This window comes from Phodopus roborovskii, unplaced genomic scaffold (assembly GCF_943737965.1).
Source record: "Phodopus roborovskii unplaced genomic scaffold, PHOROB, whole genome shotgun sequence".
NCBI classification, from domain to species: domain Eukaryota; kingdom Metazoa; phylum Chordata; class Mammalia; order Rodentia; family Cricetidae; genus Phodopus; species Phodopus roborovskii.
In genome coordinates, this window is record NW_026126586.1 from 279216 (window position 1) to 300834 (window position 21619).

A 21619-nucleotide genomic window follows, 5' to 3' on the forward strand; every position below is an offset into this window, starting at 1 on the left:
AAATCAGTAAGACCCCAACTCTGCCTCCCCAAACAAAACAAAACAAAAAAAGTCAAACACCAAAACTTTCTATTTGTTTGTTTATTTGTTGTTGAAACAGGGTTTCTCTGTGTAGTCCTGGCTGTCCTGGAACTTGCTCTATAGACCAGGCTGGCCTCAAACTCAGAAATCCACCTGACTCTGCCTCCCTAGTGCTGAGATTAAAGGCATGTACCACCTTCACCCAACTGTTGAACATTTCTTTAAGTGAATGTTTCTTTAAGTTATTTGAATTTCATTTTTTTTTTGAGAAAACTCTGTTTAGTTCTATATTCCACTTTTAATTGGCTTATTTATTTTTTATGTTGTGGCTTTTTTTTCTTCTTATATTTTATATGCTCATGAGGTTCTGTTTTAATGTCTGTGCTGTCAGTGCCCTCTTGAGAAAGTCCTTTCCCATGCCAATGAGTTCAAGACTGTTCCCCTTTCTGTTCTAACATATTCAGGGTATCTAGTCTTTTGTTGAGGTCCTTAATCCATGTAGAGTTGAGTTTTGTGCAGGGTGATGAATATAAATCTATTTTCATTCATTAACATACAGCCATCCATTTTGACCAATTGCCTTTGTTAAAGATACTGTATTTTCTCTATTGTGTATTTTTGGCTTCTTTGTCAAAACTCAAATTTCCATAGGTATGGAAACTCATACCTGAGTTTTTAGTTCTATTCCATTTTCAACATTTTTTTTTTTTTTTTTTTTTGCTAATATCATGCTGTCTTTATTACTATAGCTCTTTAAAACAACTTAAAATATGGGATAGTAACACCTCTAGCATTTTTTTTTTCAGGGTTGTTTTAACTATCCTGGTTCCTCATGCCTCCTGTTTCTCTGTGAAGTAGAAAATTGTTTATTCAATTTCTATGAAAAGTTGTTTTGGAGTTTTGATGGAGAATGATTTGAATCTCTATATTGCTTATGGCAGGATGGCCATTTTCACAGTATTAATCTACCACTCCGTGAGTACCTGAGATCTTTCCATAATCTGGTGTCTTCTTCAATTTTCTTATTTTAATGTATTATTTTTTATTATACAAATCTTTCACATTCTTAGATTTATCCCCAAATTTGAGGCTGTTATAAAAGGTATTTTTTTTCTTTTTTTTCCCCCAAGCCAAACCTTATCCAGCTTTATTAAAGATACTTTCCATAAACAATCATGGTATTTCAGGCAGGACATGGGCAGACAATCATTAACAGTTTACAAGAACTTCCAAACTCCCTTCTTGTATAGACTACAAAAATCAGAAAGCCACTATAAAACCCAGTGAAGTCTTCATTCAATGCTTTGAAAAGGGGAAGAACTTAGAATGGGGGTTGACATTTCACATTAAGGATGTTGTTTAACAACTTTTCACAAGCTGACACTGACTTTCAGACAAACGAAATGAAAACGGCAGAATTATCATTCTGAAGATCCACAATCTTGTCTATAAAAGGAACCGATGCTCCTTTGAGGATAATTATCACTGCAAAGTCCAGATTGCCCAATAGACCAGCAAAACCAATTTTAGCAGGTCTCTGGTTTTAAGGGAGTTAAGTCTATGTTGATGGTACAAGGGGAAGAGGATATAAAATATGAATTTAGTTTTCCCACACAAGGCATTCTTTGCCATGGTGGCCACATATGTCAACACCAGGACGTCTCTCCTGAGCCAAGAGGAGACCTTTAAATTGTCAAGGAGAGATGCTTTCATCAACCATCATCAATCCATCTTGGAAAACATTTTGCTAGTGACACATGTTCCTCCCCCTCTCCCCCACCAAAACAATGAAATGTTCTGTGTGCTAACAACATAGCTTAAAAAAAAAAAAGTAAGAGTCTGCATTTTTATAAAACTTGATAAAAAAATAGTATTTCGAACTGTACAGTCACCAGAAATACACAGTTATCAAAATGCACACATCTCACTTGGCATCTCCAGCACCTTCAGCTTTCTGTGCCTGGTCTGTTTTGGCGTCTCCATTTTCTGCAGGATTATTTGCATCCTTGCCAGCATCCGCTTTCCCCTTCTTCCCCTTGGGTACCTTCTCTCCCTTCTTTGCACGGGCCTTTTTAGGCTTGGGCTCTGGCTTTGGAGGAGCAGGTTTAGCAGACAACCTCGCGGATCTTCTCTGTGGCTCGTCCTTCACCTTGGCTTTATCTCCTTTAGTATTCCCTTCAGCCTTTCTTTTGGGCATGGTGGCGGCGGGGGATGGCGGCGCAGAACGCGGGGCTGCTGCAGCAGTGCGCGGGTTTGGCCCAGCCGGGGGTCGTTCTCGCTGCTTCTTCACACTGCTCCGGTATTTTTTTTTTTTTTTCTTAATCTGTCATTTATATATACGGTTTTTGTGTGTTAATTTTGTATCCCATTACTTTGTTGAAGGTGTTTATTAGCTAACCCTGGTGGAGTTTCTATGTACAAAATTATATCTACAAATAAAGCTACTTTCATTTCTTCCCTTCTAATTTGTATTCCCTTGATCTCCTTCAGTTATCATATTGTGCTAGCTAAGACTTTAATAACTATTGAATAGATATGGAGTAGACAACCTTGTCTTGTTCCCAATTTCAGTGGAATTGCTTTGGCTCTCTAGGCTGATGCTGATTGTGAGCTTGCTGTGAATTGTCTTCATTATGTTGAAGTATGTCCCTTGTGTCCCTAGTTTCTCCAGAACTTTTATCATGAAGGGATCTTGGATTTTTGTCAGAGACCTTTTCTGTTATCTAATGAGATAATCATGTGGGTTTTGTATTTGTCTGTTTATATGGTTGGGTTATATTTATTGTTTGATGGTGAGGTGTGCTTCTTGATGAGGTATGCTTCTTGGCCAGGTATGTTTCTTGGATGCTGCAGAAAGACCCTGTTTTCTAGTCCAATTTGTTTTTCATTGGGGGAACCAAGACCATAATATTGAAAATTATTAATAAGCATTACTTATTGATTCTAGTTATTTTGTTGTGGTGGTGTGGGTTACCCCCTTTTGTTGTACTGTTCTGGGATTATTTATTCCTTGTGTCCTCTTTGGTGTAGTTAACCTCCTAAGACTGATCTTTTTCTTCTACTGCTTACTTAGAACTGAATTGGTAGGTAGAAATTATTTAAATTTGGTTTTATAGTGAAATTTAAAACATCAATTGTGATTGTTTTTCTGGGTATAGTAGTTTGGGATATCACCTTGTCTCTTGGAGCTTGTAGGGAGAAACCAGCCAGGCCCTTCTGGGTTTCAGAGTCTCTATCGAAAAGTCAGGTGTTATTTTCATGGTCCTGCTTTTATGTGTTAATTGGTCTTTTTCTCTTGCAGCTTTTAAAATCTTATTGTTATTGTTCTGTACATTTAGTATTTTCATTATTATGTGCTGCGAGGAATTTCTTTTATGGCCCTGTTTATTTGATGTTCTGTATTTTCTATAATTTTTGTTAAAATTATTTTCTGCTGGCTGGCAGTGGTGGCACACGCCTTTAATACTAGCACTTGGGAGGTAGAGGCAGGTAGATCTCAGTGAGTTCAAGGCTAACCTGGTATACAAAGGGAATTCCAGGACAGCCAGGACTATTACATAAATAAACCCTGTCTCACAAAAACAAAAAAAAACAAACAGTTGTTTGCTTTACCAGAGGCCACCAAGGGAGTGGGTCAGACCCTATCCACAAACCCCCATCCCTCGTGATGTCTCTGTCCCAGCGCCCTAAAGCAGGTGGAGACCCTCTGTTTAGCCAAAGGCCATAGCAACAAAAAAATCAGAGAGGAAACAGAAACCAAGGAATTAAACACCCATCTAACAAAGACAAACTCAGAAAACAGCACCTAGATCTACCATCACCCTCAAAACAGATACCTAGATGCCATCATAAGAATACAATCAACAGCACTGAAGGCAATATGTCGCCACCAGAGACCCACTATGTTGTTTCTTGTTTTTACTTTTTGCTCTTTTGGCTCTTTGTTCTTTGAGAGGCCTGTCACCCAGCTTCCAAATAAGTCCACATGGAGGCTTATTCTTACTTATAAATGCCCAGCCTTAGCTGGGTTTGTTTCTTGCAAGCTTTTCTTAAATTATCCTGTCTTCCTTTTGCCTCTAGGCTTTTACCTTTCTTCTTCTCCTCCTCCTTCTCCATCTTCTCCTTCTCCTCCTCCTCCTTCTTCTGTTTATCTTACTTTCATTCTTACTCTGTGACTGGCTGTGTGGCTGGGTGGGGGACCCCTAATGTCCTCCTCCTTTTCTTGCTCCTTGATCTCCTCCTCCCAGATTTCTCCTCCTCTTTTATTTTGTATGCCTGTCAGCCCTACCTATCTTTTCTCCTGCCTTGCTATTGGCTGTTCAACTCTATGTTACACCAATCAGGTGTTTGAGACAGAAAGTAACACAGCTTCACAGAGCTAAATACAACATAAGATAATTCAACACATCTTTGCAACATTAAACAAATGTTCCACAACATAAATAAATATAACACTTCTTAAAATAATACAGCAAGCTCTGAGTATCCCAACACAGCTGAGGCACAAGAAAAAGACCTTAAAGTCAACTTTATGAAAATGATAGGGATCATCCAAGAGGAAATTAATAAATACCTTAAAGACAGACAAGAAAAACAGTTGACAAAAAGTAATAAAAGTTTCAAGACCTGAAAATGGAAATAAAAACAATAAAGAAAATACAAATTGAAGGAATTCTGGAAATGGTAAGTCTAGGTAAGAGAACAGGATCTACAGAGGCAGGCATCAGCAACAAAATATAAGAGATGGAAGAGAGAATCTAGGGTGTTGAAGATACAATAGAAGAAATAGATACACTGACCAAATAAAATATTAAATCTAAAAAAAAAAATCTACTGACACAAAACATGAGTGAAATCTGGGACACTATGAAAACAAACCTAACAGTAGGAATAGAGGAAGAAGAAGTATACCCGCTCAAAGAAGAAAATTCTCCTACCTGGAAGGAGATACCTATGAGGTATAAGAAACATAGAGAACACCAAATAGCCTGGACCAGAAAAGAAAGCACCCTTGCCACAAAATAATCAAATACTACACATACAGAACAAAGGAGAATATTAAAAACTGCAAGGAAAAAAAAGAGTAAAAAGCATATAAAGGCAGACCTATTAAAGTGGACTCTAAAAGCCAGAAGGATCTGGACAGATGTCCTGTAGATTCTAACAGACTACAGATGGCAGCCCAGACTACTATACAATGTAAAACTTTTAATACAGTAAATGGATAATATAAAATATTCCATGAAAAAGTCAAATTTAAACAATACCTGTCTACAAATCCAGCCCTTCAGAAGATGCTAGAAGGAAAAATCCAACCTTAGGTGTCTAATTACAACCTTGAAAATTCATCAAATAAATAATCTCACACCAACAAAATCAAAAAAAGGTGCTCCAGCAACACACACACACACACACACACACACACACACACACACACAAAAAAAAAAAAACAAAAAAAAAACAAAAAAAACAGGAATACAGGAATTAACAATCATTTGTCATTGATATCTCTCAATATCAATTCTCAATATCAATGGACTAATTCCCCAATAAAGAGACCCAGATTAACAGAATGGATACAAAAGCAGGATTCATCTTTCTGCAGTATACAAGAAATACTCCTCAACATCAAATATAGACATTGTCTCAGAGTAAAGAGTTGGAAAAACATTAGCCATTCTAATGTCTAACAAAACAGACTTCAAGCCAAAATTAATCAAAAAAGATGTGGAAGAACACTTCATACTTATTAAAGTAAAAATCCACCAAGATGATGCTTCAATTCTTAGCATCCATGACCTAAATCCAAGGGCATCTACATTTGTAAAAGAAACATTACTAAAACTTTAATCACTCACAGACCCTCACACATTAGTAATTGCAGACTTAAATACTCCATTCTGCCCAATGGACATGTCATCCAGACAGAAACTAAACACAGAAATGCTGGAGCTACAAACATTATAAACCAAATGGATCTAACAGATACCTACAGAACATTTCACCCACACACAAATGATTATACCTTCATCTCAGTACCTCATAGAGCTTTTTCCAAAACTGACCACATACTCAATAACAAAGCAAGTCTCAACAGATACAAGAAAACTGAAATAACACTCTGCATCCTATCAAATCACCACAGATTAAAGATGGATTTCAACAACAAAAACAATAGAAAACCTACAAATGCATGAAAATGGAACAACTCTCTACTTAATGAAAAAGGGAACAAGACAGAAACACTTTCTAGAATTCAATGAAAATGAATATACAACATACCCAAACTTACCGAACACAGAGCAGTGTTAATAGCACTAAATGCCTACACAAGAAAATTGGACAGATCTCATACTAGCAATTTAACGGCACAACTGAAAGCTCTACCAAAAAAGGGAAACTCTTGTTGGAGGAATACTCAGCAGAAAATAATCAAACTGAGGGCTGAAATCAATAAAACAGAAACTAAGAGAACAATACCAACAATTAATGAAAGGAGTTCTTTGAGAAAAATCAACAAGATAGATAAACTCTTATCCAAACTAAATAAACAAAATCGGAAACAATAAGGGGGACATAGCAACAGACACCAAGGAAATCCGAAGAATCATTAGGTCATGCTTTAAAAACCTGTACTCCACAAAGTTGAATCAAGATCAGATTAAACAATTTAAATAGAACTATAACCCCTAAGGAAATAGAAGCAGTCATTAAGTCCAATCAAATAACTCCAGAGCCAGACAGTTTTAGTGCAGAATTTTAACAGATTTCAAAGAATCAATGCCACACCTTAAATGTCTCTCAACCAAAGAATGAATAAAGAAAACTTGGTACATTTATACAATGGAGTACTACTCAACAAATTTTTTTAAATGCAGGAAAATGGATAGAACTAGAAAAAAAATTCATCCTGAGTGAGATAATACAGACCCAGGAAGACAAAAATGGTATGTACTCACTTATAAATGGATATTAACTGTGAAGTAAATTATAACCATGCTACAATCCACAGACCCAGAAATGCTAAGTCACAAAGAGTGCTCTAGGAGGAATACATGGATCTCCCTAGGAAAGGAAACTAAAATAGATTTTGCTGGTGGACTGGGGGCAGGTAGAGATGGAATAGCAGGGATCAGGTGACAAGGATGAAGAGAAAGCATACAGGTGAGACACCTGGAATAGGAGGACATTTGGGAGGCAAGTGGACATAAACTTACTGGAATCTACAAGAGTGACCCTAGCAAGGACTCTTACTAATGAAGTTAAGAAATATGAACCATCCATCCTCTATAACCAGGCAAGGCAGCCAGTGTTGGGACTGGGACACCAATGCAGCCACAAAACCTTCAACCACAATCTGTCCTGCCTACAAGATGTGCTAGGGCAATGTTGCTGCAAAACTTGTGGGAGTGACCAACTAATGACTGATTTGAGGTTCTAATTTGAGGTCCATGCCACCAGAGGAAGCACACACCTTTAAATGTCCGACCATGGACAGGATGTTAGACCTCCCAGAAACCTAGAGTAAACCAGCATGGCTGGCAAAATAATAATAATCATAACAATTATAATTTTAAAACTCAATGAGTCCTTTTGTTTGGTTTTTTTTTTTTTTTTGTTTGTTTGTTTTTCAAGGCAGAGTTTCTCTGTGTAACAATTCTGGCTGTCCTGGAACTCCCTTTGTAGACTAGGTTAGCCTTGAACTCACTGAGATCCACCTGCCTCTGCCTGGCATTAAAGGTGTGTACTACCATCACTCAGCAAAGAATAATTCTTTTTTTATTATTTCAATTATTTAGTTTTTATTTTACATGTTGATCCCAGTTTCCTCTCCCTCCCTCCCTCCCTTGCTTCCACTATCCCTCTCTACCCCCTCACATGCACCCTGACCACCCTCCCCTCCCATACCCCCACCCCAATTCCACATGTAGGGCAAGCCATCCAGGTGGGGTCATGTAAATGTGTCAAGTCATTTGATTTAGGGACTAGACTTCTCTCTTGCCTCTAGGTTAAGGCAGTATCCCTCCAAGGGGGATGTGTCTTCAAGGTCCTTTTGTGCACCAGGGATACATCCTGGTTCCACTGTCTGAGGTCCCTTAAACTGCTCAGTCCTTCTTGCTGAAACCCATATTCGAGGGTGGGGGGACTGAGTCATTCCCATGCTGGATTCCCAACTATCAGTCTGGGGGGCGTCCCTTAGCTTCTCCTTGTTCAGGTAAACTGTCTCTATGTGTTTCTGCCACCTGGTCTTGTCCTCTCCCTCTGCATCTGGATTATAGTTTGACTCAGTGTTTAGCTATGGGTGTTTTCTTCTATTAACAACAGATACTAGATGAGGGCTCCATAATGGTGGATAAGTTTGTTGTTATCACTATCAGGGAAGGGCATTTATAGTAGCTTTTCCATGGTTGCACAAATTGTTAGTTGGTGGCAATCTTGTAGGTCTCTAGACCTTTCTTTAGGTTCAGTTTTCTCTTCAAACCAATAATGGCTCCCACTTTTATGTTCATTCGCTCTCTCCCCCTCCCTACCTCTCCCTCTCCCTCTCTCTCTCTTCTGTCTTCTATTCCTACCCTGACTCAATCTTCCTAGTAGCACGTGCTTTCCTCTCCTCCCCTTCTCTATCTCCTACTTCTCTCTCCATTCACTGCCCCCAACTTCCCATGTGCTCTGGGGGAATTCTCCCTTCCCCCTTCTGTGAGGGACTTTATATGAACACCTTGTATCCTAGTTCTTCTGGTGGTGTGAATTATAGGCTGGTGATCATTTGATCTAGGTCTAAAATCCATATATGAGTGAGTACATACTATATTCCTATTTTTCTGACTGGGTTACCTCATTCAGGATGGTTTCTTCAAGTGCCATCCACTTGCCTGCGAATTTCAAGATACCATTATTTTTTTTCTGCAGAGTAGTATTCCATTGTGTAGATGTGCCACATCTTCATTATCCATTCTTCAATAGAGGGGCATCTAGGTTGCTTCCAGGTTCTTGCTATTAGAAATAGTGCTGCTATGAACATAGTTGAACAGATGTCTTTGTTGCATGGATGTGAATCCTTTGGGTATATGCCTAAGAGGGGGATTGCCGGGTCCTGTGGTAAACTAATTCCCATTTTCCTGAGGAACAGCCATACTGATCTCCAAAATGGCTGTATGAGTTTGCACTCCCACCAGCAGTGGAGGAATGTTCCCCTTTCTCCACATCCTCTCCAGCATAAGTTGTCATTGGTGTTTCTAATTTTAGCCATTCTGGCAGGAGTAAGATGGTATCTCAAAGTTGTTTTGATTTGCATTTCCCTAATAGCTAAGGATGTTGAGCACTTAAGTGTCTTTCAGCCTTTTTGATTTCCTCTACTGAGAATTCTTTCTTCAGTTCTGTACCCCATTTTTAATAGGGTTATTTGGTGTTTTGTTGACAAGTTTCTTGAGTTCTTTGTATATTTTGGAGATCAGCCCTTGTCAGATGTAGAATTGGTGAAACACTTTTCCCAGTACTTGGGATGCTGTTTGGTCTTGTCAACTGCCTTTTTTTACTTTACAGAAGCTTGTAAGTTTGAGGAGGTCCCATTTATTAATTGTTGATCTCAGTGTCTGTGCCCCTGGAGTTATGTTCAGGAAGCAGTCTCCTATACCAATTTGTTCAAGGGTACCTCCTACTTTCTCTTCTAAGAGGTTCGATGTGGCTGGATTGATGTTGAGGTCTTTGATCCATTTGGACTTGAGTTTTATGCATGGCGACAGACATGGGTCTATCTGCAGTCTTCTATACACCCTCATCCAATTGTGCCAACACCATTTGTTGAAGATGCTGTCCTTGCCCCATTGTATGATTTTAGCTGTTTTGTCAAAAATCAGGTGTTCATAGGTGTGTGGGTTAATATCAGGATTTTCAATTCGATTCCTTTGGTCTACCTGTCTATTTTTGTGCCAATACCAGGCTGTTTTCAATATAGTTCTGTAGTAGAGCTTAAAGTCAGGAATGGTAATGCCTCCTGAAGTTCTTTTATTGTACAGGGTTGTTTTGGCTAACCTGGGTCTTTTGTTTTTCCATATAAAGTTGATTATTATCCTTTCAAGGTCGGTGAAGAATTGTGGTGGGATATTAATATGGATTGCATTGAATCTGTAGATTGCTTTTGGCAAGATTGCCAGTTTTACTATGTTTATGCTACCTATCCAAGAGCATGGGAGATCTTTCCATTTTCTGGTATCTTCTTTAATTTCTTTCTTTAGAGCCACAACTTTCTTATTATATAGGTCTTTTACTTGTTTGGTAAGCATTACACCAAAATGTTGCTTGTGGCTGTTGTAAAGGGTGATGTTTCTCTGGTTTCTTTCTCCGCCTATTTGTCATCTGAATAAAGTAGGGCTACTGATTTTTTTTTTTGTTTATCTTGTATCCTGCTAGTTTGCTGAAGGTGTTTATCTTTCTTAGTTGTGTCTTTGTGAGGTTTGGGTATGAAGATTATTGTGGCCTCGTAGAAAGAGTTTGGCAATGAACCTTCTGTTTCTATTGTGTGAAACAATTTGAGGAGTATTGGTATTAGTTCTTCCTTGAATTTCTTGTAGAATTCTGCATTGAAGCCAACTGGCTCTGGGCTTTTTTTGTTTGGAAGGCTTTCAATGACTGCTTCTATTTCATTGTGGTCTGTTCTTGATTTAATTTTGGTAAGTGGTAGTCCTCCATAAATTAGTCCATTTCCTTTGAATTTTCAATTTTTGTGGAATACAAGTTTGTCTGGATTTCCTCTGTGTCCATTGTTAAGTTCCCCTTTTTGTTTCTGATTTTGTTAATTTGCATGTTCTCTCTCTGCTTTTTCGTTTGGAAAAAAGTTTGTCTATCTTGTTGATATTCTCAAAAAAACAACTCTTGTTGCATTGATTTTTTAATTGTTTTCCTGGTTTCTATTTTGTTGATTTCAGCCCTCATGTTGATTATTTCCTGGCGTCTACTCCTATGGGGTGAGTTTGCTTCTCTCTGTCCTAAGGTTTTCAGTTGTGCTGTTAATTCTCTTATGTGACTATCCTCTGTTTTCTTCATATGGGCACTTAGTGCAATGAACTTCCCTCGTAGCACTTCTTTCAAGGTGTCCCATAAGTTCAGGTATGTTGTGTCCTCATTCTCGTTGAATATTAGAAAGTCCTTCATTTCTTTCTTTATTTCTTCTTTGGCCCAGGTGTGGTGCAATTGCACATTGTTCAGTTTCCATGAGTTTGCAGGTTTTCTGCTATTTGTGTTGTTGAATTCATTTGGATGCACAAACACACACACACACACACACACACACACACACACACACTAAATGCAGGCTATAACTATAACTGTAGTTCAGAAATACTGCACTTCCTTAGCACATACAAGGCACAAGGGGGAGAAAAATTACTACTGAGATTGGGACTTACCTTTTTTAAGCGAGATAGTTAACAAGAACTGCTGTGAATTATACTAATCGTTAAATAAAAGTTTATTGGGCAGGAAGAGATTGAGTGCAAAAGCCAGACTATGAAAATTCTGGGAAGAGGCAAAGTCAGAGTCACCAGGACATGCAGAGAAGGTAAGAATGCTATATTGAGGAAAGGTACCAAGCCATGTGGGTAAACATTGATAAGAATTATGGGTTAATTAAGTGCATGAGTTATTTAGTAATAAGCCTGAGCTATCAGCTGGTGAGCATTTATAAGTTATATAATACTTAGAAGCAGCTGCCAAGTATTTGGGACTGAGTGGTTTAGGGACAGAGCATGTCCATTTTACAAAGAACACCCTGGTTTGTCTATATATGTATGAAGTGGTGCCCACAGATATCAGAAGAGGCCATCAGATCTCCTGGAATGAGTTAGTGATGGTTATGGGCCTCATGTAGGTCCTATGTAAGAACAGGTGCTTTTAGTCACTGAGCCACATCTCTAGTTCCTGATCAGTAAACATATTTCACCTTTCTTCCAGTGTATTTTGGAAATCAAAAGAGTGGAATACCAAAACTTCAACATTTGCTTTGGATGAGCCTCTGACAAAATCCAAAAAAAAGCGTGTTAAAAAGCATAAGAGACCAAGAACCACAAGTAACCATGAGGACTCTATAGAGCAGCTGATTTATGGTCAAATGGTCACATTCCCTTGCTCTGTCTGCAACCAAGAAATCAACACAGCTGGGACTTTTCTTCATAAGAAACATCATAATGCTCTGAGTACACTGGGTTTCCAGTGGATGGGAGGGAAGAAACCGAAGCCCTCAGTGGTCAGTATTCAGAGACAGTTTGTAATTTCTAAACTGTTGACATCCTTTATGTTCAGTGAAAAAGTCCTTCAGAGTATGGATTATGCATTTGAGCTGCTTAGGAAGAGACAAGTCCCATCATACTTCAGACTTTGTGATAAGGTGGGCCAGACTTCTACACATTCTCCAAAAATCTGCCACCTGCTGATTAAAGCTGTAGCCATCTGTGGTAACAGTAATTCAACCTGGAATGCCAACCCAAATGGTAAATTCACAGTCACAAATGATTTTGGTGATAAAGCTAATGTGTGCTTTTTTGGTTTGTTTGATGGCCATCATGGCGATGCAGCAGCAGACCTGGCATCAAAGGAGTTCCAGGTTTTACTTCTCCATCAACTGTCTACAAAGGATCCCTCCTACCAGATGACAGCTGAGCAGCAGCAACTAATCAATTCCTTTCACACCGTGTTCAGGGAAGAATACAGGGCCATAGAAGAGATCTTTTCTTCCACATACAAAACCTTCAGAACCAATAGACGGGAGTATGAGGAAATACACAAAGCCTTTGCAAAAGCATTTTGGAGGATGGATAGGCTCCTACGACTTGGAAGGAATGAGGTTTCCCGGGTTCGGTGGAGTGGCTGCTCTGCGCTCACTTGTATATTAGAGGGTATAATTAAGAACCCATACTTTAGTAAGGACTGGGCAAAAATGGATCAGCAAGGCAGTGACAATTTACCCTTTCAGAAGAGCCCGCAGATCATTTCTGGGGTACTACACATTGCAAATGCTGGTATGTATGCATGATATCTATTTTTTTTTTAATTTTTTATTTAAATTTGAAACAAGCTTGTTTTACATGTCAATCCCAGTTCCCTCACCCTCCCTTCCTCCTGCCCCCCGTCCCAACCCTCATCCCATCCCCTTTCTGTTCCCCAGGGAGAGTGAGACCTTCCATGGGCAATCTTCTGTTATATCATTTGGAGCAGGGCCTAGGCCCTCTCCCATGTGTCTAAGCTGAAAGAGTAGCCCTCTATGTGGAATAGACTCCCAAAGTCCATTCATATACTAGGGATAAATATTGATCCACTACAAGAGGCCCCATAGACAGCCTAGTCCTAACTAACACTCACATTCAGGGGGTCTGGGTTGGTCTTATCCTGGTTTCCCAGCTTCAGACTGGGGTCCACGAGCTCCCTGTTGTTCAGGTCAGCTGTCTCTGTGGATTTCTCCAGCCTGGTCTTGACCCCTTTGCTCATCACTCCTCCCTCTCTGCATCTGGATTCCAGGAGTTTGGCTCAATGTTTAGCTGTGCACATCTAAATATTGTAAATGCCTGCAGAAAACCTCTCCTGCTTCCAGAATTACTCATCATTTAAGTAGTTTGCTAATGTCTAGACATTGTACTGAACAATTAAGAAACAAAACCCTCCAGTTTACCTATAGCTTGTAGGCACAAAAATAATTGTAATTATTTTCATAGACACTAATAATAGTTTTATGACAAAACTTCTTGTCCAGATACAACATGCATGTCTTACTCAACCCAGATAAGGATCAAAGTATAGATACCACCAAAGTTCAACTTGGTGAACCAATGAGTTTTATTGGGGTAACAGGAATATGGATGAGGGTTACTTATAGGAGCAGAAATGACTTACAGATAGCTGTACCACCAAAGCCCACCCCAGCATAGGTGACAGCTTACATCGCTGGTAATATGGAACACACTGCACAGCCTGAAGGCAGCTCAACAGGTTGGAGAGTGAGTGTCTTTTCCAAGTGACTCTGCTCTAAACCTTCTCCAGGCACATATAGTGTCTGCTTCTTCTAAGTAGCTGGTCAGGCCTCAGGTTTCTTTGTTGGTTTGTTTTCTTTTTTAGCTTGTCTCATCTTCAAGTCTTCTTGGCAGCTTGGCTTGTCAGAGAGTGACTCAGCAGCTTTACTGCTTATTCTGGGAGGGAGGGACCTTGTGAATCTGTTCAGTTTCAGAGACTTCCTAACGCTATTTTGAGTTGTTGCCTTTCTGCCTAAGGAGCTTCCCTGCAGGATGAAATGTTTCAATCTTGAAGGAAACTCATACAGAATGTTGAATGTGACAAAGCATGAAATTTTCCAAATGGGGCTGGTGAGATGACTCAGAAGGTTAAGGTCCTAGCTGTAAAGCCTGATGATGACCTGTGTTCAATCCCTGAAATTACCTGTTGGAAGAACAAAACGGACTCCTAAAAATTGTTCTTGACTTCTACACACACACACACACACACACACACACACACACACACACCCTCATATATTGTACATAATACATATATTTATGTACATATATTAAAGTTTTCAATTAAAATTGTAAATGCATAAAATACAGCACCTATGTTAGCTAGATCTAAACAAAAAAAAAAACAGACACAAGGAACTTACTGCCTCCTTTTGAGAGACTGAAATGTTGATTTTTCTCAGTAACTTGTTCAGACCTGTCCAACTTTTGGTTACTTTTAGGGCCAGGAGCCTTATATGCCAAGCTGGCCTCAGACTTACATGTAGCCCAGGAGGATCTCTTTGAACTTGTGATCTTCCTGCCTCCATCTCTTCAGAGTTGGGTTACAAACATGTACTGTTAACTCTTGGTGCTGAGTGTATAACCTAGGACTTTGTGAATGCTGGCCACACACCATAATGAGCTACATTCCCAGACAGAGACTAATACATGTGTAACATTGCTCTCATGCTCAGTAGCCATGTTGTATTAATTATCAGTAAAATAACCATTTTTCCCTTCAGTTTTCTAGGCTTTCTACTGGCTAAGAGGCTATGCAAATCCTCTTATCATCAAGTTATATCTCCAGCCCATTTTGTTGTTTTGACACAGGATTTCACCAAGTTTCAAGTGCAGTCTTAAACTTGACCTACTATCTTGAGTCTACAGTCCTACTACCTTACCTTCTTAAATCTGGGTGTCAGCATATAATTGAGTTTTTATCCTTATCATTTATACTCTATCTTGTAATTTTTCTTGCTCTTCTGTTTATGTCATTAAATCCTTATGGGATTTAAATACTCACACTTACAGATATACTGAGAGTGGAATTATCAGAGCTTTCCAGAATGGTGACACTGTGATACTATCCACTTAGTGATGGCTAAAAGTTCTATTTGCCCATGTCCTTCAACACTGTCATTTTGTCTGTTGTCCTCTGCAAAAGCATTATGTGCTCTTAACCCAATCTGGCTCCCCAGCCCCATATTTTGTATCTCTTAACTCTCTATAGGTAGGTTAGACTAACCTGGTATCTCTTCTCCCTCTGACTCCACAGTGCTGGGATTATAGGTGTGTATGGCTACACCTGGCTCAGTCATTATTTTAATTACACAATACATTTGTTTATGTTTATATGATGTATATTTATATATCCTGCACAGTATTATATTTTTTAATAGTCATCTTAATTAGGGTTCCTATAATTAGGGTTCCTATTGCCGTGAAGAGACACTATAACCACAGCAATAAAGGAAAAAAATTGAGGTTCTGTAAATTATTATGATGGGGAGCAGGCAGATGTGGTGCTGGAGAGGTAGCTCAGAGTCCTACAGCTCGAGCACTATGAGGCCTCAAAGCCAGCCTCCACAGTGACATACTTCCTCCAAGGCCACACCTCCTAATAATGCCACTCCCTGAGCTCCTGAGCTTATTGGGGGGGGGGGCAATTATATTCAAAGTACCCTAACAGTTATCTTTTTTTGGTTCAGTAAGGAAAACTGCTGCATCTTTTAGGAACTCCTTTATACAGATTTGTTCCTTACCTGGAAGATTTCCTTGGTCTCTGTGATGTCTGTTAGTGATGGATTTTTTTTTTTTTTTTTTTTTTTTTTTTGAGACAGGGTCTATTATGTATCCCTGACTGTCCTGTAACTAGTGATGGATTTTTCTTAGTTTTTGAGACAGGGTCTATTATATATCCTTGACTGTCCTGTTCTCACTGTGTAACCCAGGATGGCCTCAAGCTGAAATCCACTTGACTCAGCCTCCTAAGTGCTAGGCACCACCCACACAGGCTGGTGATGAATTCTTAGTATCTTATTTGCCTGTCATTTTTAAAGGAAATACTCACTTGGTATGCAATTCCAGACTGACAGATTTTCCCCATTGTGGAACATGCTCTACTGTTTGGCCTGGCTGGCATTGCTGTCTGTCACTCTTGTTCTTCTGTTCAGAATGTGGTTCCCTCTTGTGGCTGCTTTAGAGAATTTCTTTCTCTGGTTTTAAGCCATTTGAGTTAGCTCACTGGGACCCATCTACAGCTTTTTCTTTCTCCATCTGCAGTTTCACCTTTTGTTTTCTTTCAATTAAATATTTTAATTGCAGATGATCTGAGTTCAGTGTTTGTGTGTGCTCACAGGCCATGACACATGTGTGGAGGCCATACAACCTTCAGGAATTAGTTCTTGCTTTCTAAAATGTAGCTTCTGGGAATTGAACTCAGGTCATTAGGCTTGGCAGCAAAAGCATCTTTACCCACTGAGTCATCTCACTGGCTTTTCCCTCCATTCCTTCCCTTGTTGGGGAATATTATTTTAAAGTGTGCGACTTTTGTTTGTGCTATTTGTTTAACTGTGTGAAGCTGTGGTTATTTATTTGCCTGTCTAAAACACTTGATGGTCCTAATAAAGAGCTGAATGGCCAATAGTGAGGCAGGAGCAAGGATAGGCAGAGCTGGCAGGCAGAGAGCATAAATAGGAGAAAAGAGGGAGCAAGCAAGAGAAAATGGAGAGGAGGCAGGGGCCAGCTATTCAGCTACCCAGCCAGCCTCAGAGTAAGAATGAAAGTAAGATAATGCAGAAATAAGAAAGACAAAATCCCAGAGGGTTAATTTAAGATAAGAAAATCTGGGTAGAAACAAGTCAAGCTAAGCTAAGGCCAAGCATGCGTAAGTAATCATAAGACTTGTGATTGGGAGTTGAGTGGGCAGGGCCCCCATAAAAGTCCAAAAGTGCAAAAACAAACAATACTCCCTCGTTTTTAAATCATAAAAAAATTAAAAACACCTCAAAAGATCCAGTTATGTATATGTTAGGATAGCATGTACATATGTGCACCTTGTGTGCACTTGATGTCCTCAGAACTTGATGTCCTGGAACTAGAGTTATGGATGGTTGTGAGCCCCCATGTGAATGTGAGAAATTGAACCCAGGTCTTCTGCAAGAGCAACTCTAAACTACCAAGCCATCTCTCCAACCCGTTTATGTGAGACTGGGTCATATCACTTTGTGGACCAGCCTGGCCTTGAACTTGTGGCAACCCTTCTGCCTCACTCAATCTCCCAAGTGTGAGATTATAATCTGACCCCCCCTTCCTCCTTTCTGGATAGGGTATCACATGTAGCCACGGCTGGCCTGGAATTCAAACTTCAAAGTTTCACTTGCCTCTGCTTCTCTAGTGCTTGAATTAAAGTTGTACACCACTCAGGGTTCCTACTGTTCTCAAATTCACCTACCATTTCTTCTTTCCCCTCACCTTTCCAACTCTCTCTCTCTCTCTCTTTTCTTCATTTTTCTGAGATTTAGTCACCAGAGGTTTGTGTGTATGTATACATGTATATGTATATAATATATATAACACTTATTTTTATGAATTTAATATACCATGTCCAGGGAGTTTTAAGAGTGCATTGGATCCCCTGGAGTTGGAGTTACAAGCTGTTGTGAGCCACCGGATACGGTACTGAACTGGGGTCCTCCAGAAGCACAGCAAGTGCTCTTAGCCATTGATTCATCTCCCCTGCCTATTATTGCTTTGCCTTAAGAACTTCATACTTTCTTCATTAGTTCATCAATATGGGGGGGGACTTAACAGTACATTACCAAGGACTGTTTGGTAAAATGGGTTAGCCCCTTTTTAATTTTTTTGGACACAATGATCTCATATTAAGCCCAGGCTGTCCTCACACTCACGATCCACCTGCCTTATCTTCCTGAGTTATTACTCCTTTTAGTATTTTCATGTATCTACCATTTTAGTATCTTATCTAGATTATGTATATGTTAGGGCAGGGACACACACATCAGGTATAAGGCTAAATTTACCAAGCTCTCTCTCAACAGAAGTCAAAATGCTTGCCTACCACCTTGCCTTGTAAGTTGGTATGTGAATTCAAGCTTTTCTTTGATGCTTTCTTTCACCGAGTAGGCATAGGAATTCCACATGGTAATAAACATGATAAAGTTGAACTATGACCCCCTAACTTTAAAGCTACAGTAGCATTATTTACACATACCCATACTTCCTCCCCCCCATTTTAAGAGAGATGTTGAACTATATCCTAACAGTTCACCCAGTTGCCATGTTAAATGCCACTCTGTGTTGCTTTGCTGGTGACAATTACTTAGAACCTGACAGGATCCAGCTACTGACTTAAAGCCAGGGACATAACAGTTTGCTGAGTGCCTATCTAGCATGTGTAAGACTCAGAACAGGACATGATTGCACAAGATAGCAGGAAGACCAGGAGTCTAAAGACATTTTCAGCTACAAAGGGAGTTCAAGGCCAGATGTTTCAAAACAAAAACAAAGCTGGGTGGTGATGTCAAAACACCTTTAGTCTCAGCACTTGGAAGGCAGAGGCAGGTGGATCTCTGTGAGTTTGAGGCCAGCCAGACCTATGCAGAGAAATCCTGTGTTGAGAAACCAAAAACAAAACAAACAAAAGCCCAAAATAATTTTCACCCACGTCCAAGAATTAATGACTTACCTGTTAGAGTCAAGCAGATCTACAAGTAAGCATAAAAGAACAATATCCAAAAACATTTGCATAGCTCTAAGGTCAAATTTTACAACCAACCCAAGAGCTAAAGTATCATTCATCCCATTATGTTAATTAGCCAATACCAATGAACACCTGACATCCAGTCAGGGTTTTTGTTCAATCATACCAGTTGGATGTATAAAAAAATTGAAGGCTTTTCCTGCAGGAAGATCTCAAGTTCAGGTCAGCCTGGGCTACACACTGAGATTCTATCTCAAAACAAAAAACAACAAAAAAAAAAAGGGGGGTTAAAAAGCTGAAGTCAAGAACAGCTTTTAGAAGCAGGTTCTCTCCTTTTACCACATGGATTCCAGGAAATCAAACTCGGGTCATCAAGAGCCTCTCTACTCACTGAACCATCTCAATTGGCCCCACAATATTTTACTTTTAGACTTGGCAGATTAAAATAGGAATTTTAATTTTCAAGAATATTCAGATACCAATGTCACCTCAGACAACTTGTGAATCACAATTGTACCAAGAGCCATTGCTGGTTTTCACACATAAAATGATTCTAAAATTTTGTGTGGGGGGGTGAGGGGAGGGAATCTAAGCCCCCTCCTCTAACAACATCTTTTAATAATTTGTTCAGACCATGTTTAGACTTCAGAACTTCAATGAAACAATATGATGCACACAACACAGGTTCAGCTCAACTGCCATCACTTAATGAAGACTTCAGTTTTCAACTGCAGGTTTTAATGTGGCTGCCTATTTACCTAATGTAAATTTTTAACAGAACTTATGGCTCAGTCACACATTACAGAAACCAACCTTATCCTAACTACATTTGAGTTTTATCTTTCACTATTTAGCTTAGTTTAGTTTTGTTTTACTTTATTTTGTGTGTTTGTGTGCATATCTAATATGGAGGTCAGAAAACAACTTGCATAAGCCAGTTGTTTTCACCAAGTGGGATCTAAGGATGGAACTCAGGTTTTTCAGGCTTGGCAGCAGGTGTCTTTACCTACTAACCCTCTTACCAACCCCAAGGAGCTTTTGTTCCCTTCATGGTTTATTATTTTTATGTGTATGTGTGGGTGTGTGCACACAAAGAGAGGCACAGACACCAAGAGTATCAGATGTCCTTAGACCTGGAATTATAAGCAGTTGTGTACCAACCTATATGAGTACTAGCAACTGATCTGAACTCAGGTCCTCTGCCAGTATGTGCTCTTTACTGATGGGTTCTCTCTCCAACATGTCTGTAGAGATGTTTCAGTGTTTAAGAACACCTGCTGCTTCCCCAGAGGATTAGAGTTCAGTTTTCAGCAGCCATGTCTTCAGCTCTAGGAAATCCAATACTCTTCTGGCCACACATATACATAAATTAGCTATTAAAAAAGATTTATTTGAATATTTTAAACATCTGCCACATAGATGTTAATAGTAAAAATCCTATTTTGATAGTTTCATAAAAACTTGATTTAGAAGTTATTTTTCATGACCTGTAGTTTTAGTTAAGTATTTTAAATGCTTACTGGTTATCACTGATATTCAAATTAGGTGTTTTCCAAGCTCAAAAACTGTATTTGTACAGTGTTCAGCTTATGTATTTTAAAAAATTTACAAGTCATACTTTGTGTTTAGTATTGAAACAGAATTAATACAATTTAACACAAAGTGATAATTAGATTTCATTCTTTTTTTTTTTTTTAAAAAAAAAAAAAACCCTTTTAGGTAATGTGCAAGCAGTCTTATGCAGAAATGGAAAAGGATTTTGCCTGACCAAAGAACACACTACACGAAACACCAAGGAGAGAAGAAGAGTCCTTCAGAGAGGAGCAGTAATCAATTCAAATGGCCTCCTGGAAGGGCACATAAAAACCACCAGGGGTCTTGGATTCCATGGAAACCTCACACTGAAGAAGTCTATTATTCCAGCACCCCAAACAATTTCTGTCCCTATAGATGATTTATGTCAATTTCTCATCTTAGCCACTAATGGGCTCTGGGAAGTTCTGGACAAGAAGGAAGTCACTGCACTGGTAATTACCTTGTTTCATGCATATAAAGAAACATATTCTGGTCCTGAAAACAAATCCTGGCCATCTAAAGAGCCTTTTTCCCTATCAGACAATAATATTCGTGTGCTGTTCCAGTACAAACCTGAACTTGAAGAAGTTATGTCAACTACTAATCTAACAAAAAGGTCATCTGATACAATATATTCTCAAGCTTCCATTTATCAGGCTAAAAATGCAGAAACATTTCTCCCAGAAACGACTAATTATGACACTTGCAGCAAGAAAGAAACTAACAGCCTACCCAGTATAGACAGTAAGACAGGAAGTGAGAAAGAACTATATGCTAAGAATTTCTATGAAGGTGCAGCTGAATACATTAGCCATGAACTTGTAAGTGCTGCCTTAGAAGGTGGTTCCAGAGACAGTGTCACTGTTATGGTAATACTGCTCAATGGGAGTGATTATCAGCTGCTAACATAACAACATTCCAAAGACCCAGAGCAGCAAACAGTACCACAGACTCCAGTGCACCAGACTCTAAGAGATAAGACAGATCATGACTCCGAGAATCATTCTAAACAGGAAAAAAAACACAAAAGTTTCCGGTTATA

At 39.2% G+C, this 21619-nt stretch overlaps 2 protein-coding genes across 2 annotated transcripts; one reads left to right on the forward strand and one right to left on the reverse strand.

Annotated features, from left to right (window-relative positions):
- Window positions 1-1876: 1876 nt before the first annotated feature.
- Window positions 1877-2223, reverse strand: LOC127236502 (non-histone chromosomal protein HMG-17-like). The gene has a single exon (XM_051204189.1). It carries the CDS (start codon window positions 2216-2218, stop codon window positions 1946-1948), a length of 273 nt encoding a protein of 90 aa, XP_051060146.1. The 5' UTR covers window positions 2219-2223; the 3' UTR covers window positions 1877-1945.
- A 9-nt stretch (window positions 2224-2232) lies between these two features.
- Window positions 2233-21545, forward strand: Pp2d1 (protein phosphatase 2C like domain containing 1). The gene is made up of 3 exons (XM_051204199.1): window positions 2233-2320; window positions 11946-13034; window positions 20722-21545. Exons 1-3 carry the CDS (start codon window positions 2233-2235, stop codon window positions 21486-21488), a joined length of 1944 nt encoding a protein of 647 aa, XP_051060156.1. The 3' UTR covers window positions 21489-21545.
- The last annotated feature ends 74 nt before the right edge of the window (window positions 21546-21619 follow it).

Bases quoted from the DNA above. Each gene is read 5' to 3' on its own strand.
- LOC127236502 (XM_051204189.1), bottom strand. From the start codon at position 2,218: ATGCCCAAAAGAAAGGCTGAAGGGAATACTAAAGGAGATAAAGCCAAG.
- Pp2d1 (XM_051204199.1), top strand. From the start codon at position 2,233: ATGGCGGCGCAGAACGCGGGGCTGCTGCAGCAGTGCGCGGGTTTGGCC. The intron at 2,321-11,945 runs GTATTTTTTTTT...GTTCCTGATCAG, and splicing joins TGCTTCTTCACACTGCTCCG to TAAACATATTTCACCTTTCT. The intron at 13,035-20,721 runs GTATGTATGCAT...AAACCCTTTTAG, and splicing joins ACTACACATTGCAAATGCTG to GTAATGTGCAAGCAGTCTTA.